A 9,086-nucleotide genomic window follows, 5' to 3' on the forward strand; every position below is an offset into this window, starting at 1 on the left:
CCCCTCCCCTTCCTGATCTTTAATGTTAAAGTTATTGTAATATTAAAGTTAAGTTCTAAAGATTTGTTACTTTGTCATTTTTATGTAATTTACATAATGTGTAGCACATGGTGTTTGTCACAACATTAAAACACTTCATTGTAAATGAATGTATTGTTTTCACTTATATCATTACATGTATATGGCACTATACAATGGTACTAAATGGCACATGTATTTTACATTAGTGGTAAAAATGTTTTGGATATACATGAGAAGGGCAGATAAGTCACCTGAATTGATTTGGTTGGTGTGTTACGCATTTTCTCCTAAGTCACAGTGGGGACACATATTATGATAACAGCTGTCAAAATATCTGACCCCTTGTGCCTAGGTCCAGCTTTTGACCAGAGTGATGAAAGTTTTTTGGTGATACACGGGAAGAGCAGATAAGTCACCTGAAATGGTTTGGTTGATGAGGCATTTTCTCTCAAGTAACAGTGGCGTCACATATTCTGACGGCCCATTTAAAAGGACTAGTATCAGTCAGCGTGAGGTCAGCTTAATCGGTTGGTTGTTGCATTTGAAATACACAAACAGGCTATCAGCTGCACAGCGTTTAATCTAATGTGACAAACAGCTGAGCCTTTATGATGGGAATAACCAGCATTTTTAAACAAACGCTCCGCATTACATTCACCTTCATTTGTTTACATTCCTGCGCTTACGTTGTTAGCGTAACTCGTCTGTTTGAGCGAGTTCCAGTTGCCCAGTGTCAACATTGCGTACTAGAGTCACAGAATACGATGGTCACGGCATTCGCTGTTACGCCAGCACATTGAAGAGCGAACGCTTACGACTCAGTTTGGTGCGTTTCTTTTGTGAGTTGACAGTCATTTTTAATTGTTATCAGTCTCAAAACTCCTGGACATCATGGCGAGAAAGAGGAAGAGGTTTAATGTGGCTGAGGTTCACAAGGAGTTGTTCAGGAGTGACGATGAATTTGATAGTGAGAGTAACGAATCGAGTATGGACTCTGGCGAAGAATGGACGGTGAATGGAATTGATGGCGTCCTCGACATGTAAGCAGTCTACATACATCGTTTGTACATGAAAGAATGTATAATACTATACGTTACAGTATATTTCCCCAGCATAACCTTGTAGCCTATTTGTAATGACGGTAATTTGAGTTTTCAAGTTGTTGAACATTGCTTACCATGAAGTGTAAAATATAGCATGCCATGAGCCAGTCTAATGCCTCGTGTCATTGTTCTTGGGGTAGGTGTTCGAAGCAGATGGATCAGAAATGCATTGGCATAATAATTAGCTGTAGGCAGCAGGCGATTTGAGGGGCGATGCCATCCCCCTTGTTAGCAAAATAACACCCCCACTTCTCCACCCCCTGTTAAAAATAACAAATCACCTACTGGCTGTAAGATTGTTGGATTTAAATGCCCCTTCAATTGACCCTTCGCTATATGAGGGGTGGAAGTAACAAAAATTAATTGGTAAAAAATGGAGGTGATAGAGGGGTAAAATAGAGGGGTAAAAATGTATGTAAACTGAAAAATAGAGTGATAAATTGTAAATTGATTTGATAAACTTGATTGACATTTTATTTGAAACCGTGTTGCTCTGATCAATTCGACGGACATTTATCGTTTACAAGCAATTTTTGTTGCGAGGCTTAAATTTGTGTGGGAAATTCAATTTGGTAATAGTTGGATTTTCTTCTTTTCATTGACCTTTTTTTTCTTTTTCGTTTTTAGGAAAATTGTGTTTGGTTTTTGGTTTGGTTGTACTTGTAACCACCTGGTTTTGGGCACTCAACACGTAAGCACCATTTGGAAAAATTAAATGTAAACTCTTTGGCATCGCACAACATCTGCTCTGCCTTTTAAGGGCTTTTCACACTGCATATTCTTAGCCTTGGGCTAAGAATTGACCCTGGGATAACTTAGCTCCTTAGCTCCCTATGGTTGACCTAAGCCAATATACGATTCACACTGCACTTCAACTAACATTGGGAAAAAACGGCATTGTTTAAAAATAAGAAAAGAAAAGACCAAACCGAAAAATGGAACATTGGCATTGAAACACTTGTGCTGTAGTTAACTTTGGGCACTGAAAAGGTATTTTTCAGTGCGTAGTCAAGCCTTTTTTTTCGATGTCAGCGCTTTTCGACGTTAACTTACTGTGGAAGGGGAGGGGTTTGGAGGGGAGGGTCAAGAAATGTTTTATTTGCATACAAATGCCCAAACCTAAGTGTCCTCCGAGTCTGAGGGTTTCTAGCAAAGATGTTTTCAGGATTAAGCGAGTTACAGTCGATTTTGTAGAGAAGTCTGCACCTCTCAGCACACATTGTATTTGTTCACCAGCGGATATTGACCGTTCCAATATGGCGGACGCGCAGACGCATACCGGCGACACACAGCGGTGGACCAATGAGGCGTCTACTGTTCTATATTTATGATATACATGAACCAACTAAATTAACATCTTAAAATCAAATCTAAGCAACTACTAACAAGCAAATGGCTCACCAAGGCGCACAACCGTTAAAGACAAGTGTCGGATTAGAACTCGCTGGCAGCAGATAAAGCTCGTGAACTTCGTTGTAAACAACCAAATGCAATTTCCTGTTTCTCTTACGCAGTCAAGCATGTCAAATTAAAGCACTAAGCAATACACACTGACAGTATTAATTAATATTAAGCGATTAGGTGACGCTGAAATGCTGGCAATAAATTAGATACCAGCAGGGGCGGCGCCAGAGATTTTCTTTTACTGCAACACCCCCGGCACATGTACACACGCGCGCACATACGCAGTACCCACTCCGCGACAGTTACAATGCCATTCTGTCTTAAACACAAGGCGAGATATTCAGTTCATGGGGTATAGATGCAAGGTTCACAAGCCAGCCTACGTAAACACACCTCCGAATATAAAATTCCATACAATTATGCCACACCCAGGGCTTGCACAGTAGCGCCAAGCAACAGACGCAAGTTTGTGCACATTTCAGCCTCAGATTCTGAGATCACAAACTCATGCTGCCAGTTACCAACTCCTCGACTAATCAATCAACAGTATTCCGTTCCATAGACCTAATGTAATATTAATGAGCATCGCATAGAGATAACTACAAGGAGTCAGAATGTGTGCCTCAACCGCCAAATGCATTAAATTCGAAATAGGCAACAGAGGAAAAAAAATCATGCACTTACCATTAGACATCTTCAGACCTATTAAGATCACCTGTAGCCCTATTAGGATCACAATCACTCTCGTTTCCTCTTGATTGACTCCCCACACCTGGACGTTTCTGAAGTAAAAATAGATCCATTATGAAATAGCTAATGTTTCGCTAATACCAATTAAGCTACGAAAAAATGCGCTCTGACTAACAGGACGTGAAAGTAAGGTCAAAAGTTGTCCATTGGCTGAATCAGATCACCTGTGCTTGCTTTATGTTTATTAGTCTAAAATAATCGGTTTTGTTAGTGTATTTACTTATTTTTCAAATTATACATTATAGTGTTCACACATTAAAATTAAAAATTCTAAATAAACCACAGAATCTGCTTGGGGGGGGTTGGGCTGCTATGGCTATCCTGGGGGTGGCTACAGTTACCCCAAGCCCCCCTGGCGCCGTCCATGGATGCCAGCACACAAGCTTTCTGTCGGATCATGGTAGCCTAAATGCACAGTGATACTGCTGTTCTTTCAGACTGTGCTCTCTCATTATAGGTTGCAATGACAGTGTTTAGCTTACTTTATCAGTGACTCTTGTTTGAGTTGCCACCAAAGAGTGCTTTATAATGTTTGTTAAGTAGACTACTTGAGAAAAAAAATGAATAGGGCTTTAGGTGAAATAAACTCTTAGGTCTCTTATTATCGCCGAGTCTCCAATAAATGCCGGTTAAGTAATTAAAGCCTCAGTGTTTACTGGAAGTTTTACGGTAACTTCAATGGGAAATAAATAAAAAAAGACAGAACAGATAACATTAATATTACACAAAAATTCTTTATAGATTTTGATAGTGACAAAGGATGTGCCGGACCCAATCTAGGAGGGCCCCGGATCCTGTTCCCGCAGGATCTGGCACAAATTAAGCCCTGGGAGAATGCATGTTTTCATTCTATGGCACCTTTAATGCATTACAGGCTGTGCCAACTACCTCAGGGGGGACTATACAAGACTAGGTGGAACAAATTGTAACTTGCACTGCTGTCTGTTCGAAATAAATGAAAGAAACCTAGCCTTATGCTTTTGGGGGTTTTTGTTGCTTTTTTCCTGGTGTCCTGAACTCATACCAAACCATGATGTTCAGACCATGATGTGAACCGAACCATGACTTCTGTGTACCGTTACACCCCTATCAAAAATGTAATCAAGTAATCCTTGACAAGGTAACTATAATCTAATTGCACATTTTTTCAAATGTAATCTGGGCTGATTATAGTTACTTATTTTTTGAAATCTGATTATGTAATCCCAATGACATGCAATCCATTACTACCCAACCCTGCCCAACCGGCATTTAAACATTTATTCACAGTTGAGTCAATGTCATGGATCAAGGCTGACTCACTGCTGAATTTTATTTCAATTTTGAAAATTGAATCAACGTAGATATTGCAACATTGTTTCAATGTCTTACTTTTCAACATGGGAGAGTATCAGGTCTTGCGTCAACATTGAATTAAAATTGAACTAAGTATTGATCTTGAAAATCGAATCAACATTGATATAGCGACATTGTTTCAATGTCTTACTTCTCAACATGGTTGAAGGTGTTGCCTCAACATCGAATTAAGTATTTATATTGAGAATAGAATCAATGTTGATACCGCAGAGTTGTTCCAACTTCCTTCTTTCAAGCACTGATTAAACTAGAAATTGAGTTTCTTTTTTATTCTACACTTCTTTTTTATTCAACATGTACATTCAATCACAATGCAGTATAGTGTTGCGTGATGATAGCCATTCATTTAGAAATGTTGCCTGACACGAAGTACACGCAGTTTTTACCAGAAATCAAATCTGACACTCAGAACATAGAACAACCATCCTGACACCTCTGGCTGCGCTTCACCGAAATGGCGACTTCCCAAATTACTATCTGTAACATAAAAACTTAAAACATAAACAGATATCTCAAATAACACCAGTAAACATCCCTCATCACACATCTACTTCAAGCACGTTGTTTAACAACAAACAGTGAAACTTGCCCAACAGCGCAAAAGGGGAGAGGCCAATGACCACTCTCCGACACTACAATATTTTGACCTAGTTTGCAATTGGATCAACATTACATTACTGACTGAATCAGGGATTTACTGTACATGTCCCATGTTTTCAATGCAATTGTTATATGTAATGCAACTTGCTGTGCATAACTTGCAATACAACTATCCCTATACTAAAAACACAAAAATAAACAACAACTAAGTCAATAGTGAAGCTTGAATGTGATCAAATGAGACTCCCTGGAAAAAGAGATCATTGCACTTTCCTGAATAAATATGAGGGAAAGCAGCTGCTACAAGTTTCTTATGCTTGTTGTTGAAGACATTGTCGATTCAACGTACAGATCTTTCATTGTCAGAATTTTAACATTGACTTTTAAGTATTGTGTTAACATTTTTACAACCATTAGCATTAAATGTTGTTTCAACATTGAAACAACAACCAGCATTATTTCAACCACATTTCAAACGTTTAAGGTCGGTCACATGCCGGCTGGGTCAGTATTAATAGTGACCACAAGGCTTTTAGGTTTTAGTAATGTTTGCGATGTTACTTGAAAAAGTTGGCTCTGACAGATACTGTAATTAAACATCCACAGCTCGCTGGATTCATTTTATATATCATGTTTTCTTTTGCGTTTGTGCATATGCTGCGATCAGTAGCTCATCCGAGGCCAAACCAGCTTTTCCCTCCATTTTTAATGTCCTCTTCATTCACAATATTCTGCTGACAAATTATATTGTGAATGTAGCTCTCAAATGCATACTGTAGTCCTTTCTGTCTGCTTCTCTCTGATATTTCAGAACTATTATTCCAGAAATTTGCTATTATTTCCTCTGGAATATCTCACTGATATCCTTGAAAACACCATAGAGTGACATGCCAGGTGCGAAAGCTTGACAGGCATAGCAACAGTAATCAAGGGGGCGGGATTTAACAAAGGGTCAATTGACGTCTCATGACAGCCATTTAAATTTCACTTGCTAATTTGTGACTGCTGTTTTTCATGAAGCATATATTACATCAGAACTATTATAAAATACATGTAAAAAGTGAAATTGTCTTTCATTATGATATTTTTTTGTTGTTTGCATCAAGCATGTATTTGTTTTGTTTGTGTAGTGCTTGTTAAATTCAATCAAGGGAATGTCAGCACAAGTTGTGTGTCATGACGGTTGTGATCTTTGACACATTGAGGCAATTTGTATTTGTTCTCATATTGCCTGTTTTATTTATTTGTCCATGCTGTCCTGTCTTTTTCCTTGCAGTAAAGCAGATCCATCCAGCACAGTAACTAGAGCCAGAGGCAAAAAAAGCATATCAAAGCCATCCCCAGCAAAGAGAAGGGTGTCCAGACGACCTGGAAGCTCCTCACACACCTCAGCTGGGCAAAAACCTAGTGCCAAAGGCAGCAAAAACAGAGCAAGGCCAGCTCCAGCAGAGACAACACCACCAACACCACCAACACCACCACCTGCAGCAGAGGAGGGTAGATGGTGTGACCCTTCGGAGAAAGATGAGGAACCTCCTCCGTTGAAGTTTTGCCCCAAGAGGACACCAGGAGTTCAGCTGGATTTTCAGAAGGACTACAAACCCTCTGATATCTTTCGGCTTTTCTTCAGTAAAGATGTGCTCCAGGACCTGTGCCGCAACACAAACAAATATGCCGCAAGGAGGACTGCAGAGGGCATGCTGAGGCAGTGGACGGACGTCAATGCTGATGAAATGCTCAGGTTTCTCAGCGTCATCATCTACCTCGGCCTGGTGAGGCCTTCAGCTGCCCGGGACATGTGGAGGAGGGACCGCCTGCACAGCCACCCGTTTCCAACTTCCGTAATGGCTGGGTACCGGTATGAGGCCATCAGCGCATACCTGCACATGAGTGACCCAGCGGGAGATGCCGTGAATAACCAGCTCCGAGGTCAGCCTGGGTATGATCGTCTCTTCTGCCTCAAGCCGCTCATGGAGCAGATCCTGACTGCCTGCAGGACCCACTACCACCCACACCAGAACCTTGCTATAGATGAACGCATGGTGGCCACCAAGGCGAGGATCGGGATGAAGCGATACATGAAGGACAAGCCTACCAAGTGGGGATTCAAGCTCTTTGTCCTGGCCGACAGCTCCAGTGGCTACACATGTGACTTCAATATCTGCCAGGGGAAGGCAAAGAGTCCATCAGGAAACGGACTGAGCTTTGACGCGGTCGTCAATCTGCTCCATGTGCCCTATCTGGGCACGGGGTACACGGTGTATGTTGACAACTTTTACACCAGCTCACAGCTCTTCCGTCACCTGCACGGAATTGGTTTTGGGGCCTGTGGAACCATCCGTCAGACCAGGATAGGCTTCCCAAGGACGACCAACAATGACCTGCCAAAAAATGCGGACCGTGGGGATCTGCGATGGATCAGAGATGGCCCATTGCTGTTTGTGAAGTGGAGGGACACACGAGATGTCACGCTGTGTTCCACTGTCCACAAAGCCTTTAGCGGGCAGTCTGTGCAGCGTCGGATCAAAAATCCAGATGGCACCTGGTCCATCCAAAAGGTCCCTGTGCCGGAGCCTGTGATGGAGTACAACAAGTTCATGGGGGGTGTTGACTTGTCTGACGCTCTCATAAAGTACTTCTCAGTGACGCAGAAGAGCAGGCGTTGGTATGTAAAGCTGTTTCTCCACTTCATTGACATCGCGGTGGTGAACAGCTTCATCATCCACAAGGAGATGGCACTGGCAAGGCAGAAGAGGCCCCTCACCCAGAAGCGCTTCAGGGAGCTGCTGTGCATGGAGCTTGCTGATTGTGGGAACCCACAGGCATCCACAACTGGAAAGGGCGCCAGTGGGGCATCCTCCTCATCTCTGGCTCAGGGTCCAGGGCAGAAATCAAAGTTGAAAGTTCAATGTTCATGTATGCGTAAAGCCAAGAGTAACAATTTAAAGTCTCAAAGGAAGCAGAAATCGCAGGGATGCTTCCCTATTCCAGTTTGTCAGATCTCCACCAACCCTTTCCTGAAAGCCTCGCAAGGGAGGAGGAGATGTGTGCGCTGCAAGATGAAAACGATGTTCAAGTGCAAATCTTGCGATGTGCCACTCTGCCTAGTCGTGGACCGAGTGTGCTTTACAGACTGGCATGAGGAGAAGAGCAGCTAAGCACACAGACTTTTTGGAAATATTTGTAAAGAGTTCCTGAGTTTCCTGTAAACAGTTCCTGAGTTTGCTGTTTTCTTTTCTTTTTTTGCCTCCTAAAATCCAACCCCTCGTAGGAGGTGATAACAGCACATCGCAGGTATAATGTTTGCAATTGTTCTGGCTAACAGGGCTCTGGTATAAACCGTTTTATATATCCTCAAAAGAGTATGATGTTACACGAAAAAGTAATCCCTCCCACTTTGTTTAGTTTTTCTGTATTTTTCCATTCACACATTGTAATCCCCAAAACTAAAAGACTAGAGTTAGGGTTAGGGTTTTTTGTTTTATGACATTTTTTTCTGTATATGATATTCTTCAACTGGAACCTAAATGTAGGAAATAAAAAGCCTGGAGGTAAATGAATGTCTGGGCCCAAGTGTCTACTTCAATGTAAGCCCTGAATGATCATTGTTTAATATGTACAACTTTAGGTAACTAGTATTATAGTGTAGTAGTACAAATCATTTGAAAATGAACTTTAAGTTGGATCTACGCAAAGTTAATCTACACAAACATATGTTACTCATGTAAATATTCATATAATACAAGCAAACCCTTCAGGACCAACACATCTTGTGGAAAACGCTTTTAAAAAAATTCATGAAGAACAGAATGCTAAGTACGCTAATTCAAAATAAGATGAGTGATCATCCGA

General features: G+C 41.4%; 1 protein-coding gene across 1 annotated transcript; it reads left to right on the forward strand.

Moving 5' to 3' along the window:
• The first annotated feature begins 866 nt into the window (after nucleotides 1–866).
• Nucleotides 867–8,791, forward strand: LOC115809916 (piggyBac transposable element-derived protein 4). The gene is made up of 2 exons (XM_030771795.1): nucleotides 867–1,061; nucleotides 6,511–8,791. Exons 1-2 carry the CDS (start codon nucleotides 913–915, stop codon nucleotides 8,390–8,392), a joined length of 2,031 nt encoding a protein of 676 aa, XP_030627655.1. The 5' UTR covers nucleotides 867–912; the 3' UTR covers nucleotides 8,393–8,791.
• The last annotated feature ends 295 nt before the right edge of the window (nucleotides 8,792–9,086 follow it).

Source organism: Chanos chanos, chromosome 4, assembly GCF_902362185.1.
Source record: "Chanos chanos chromosome 4, fChaCha1.1, whole genome shotgun sequence".
Taxonomy (NCBI): domain Eukaryota; kingdom Metazoa; phylum Chordata; class Actinopteri; order Gonorynchiformes; family Chanidae; genus Chanos; species Chanos chanos.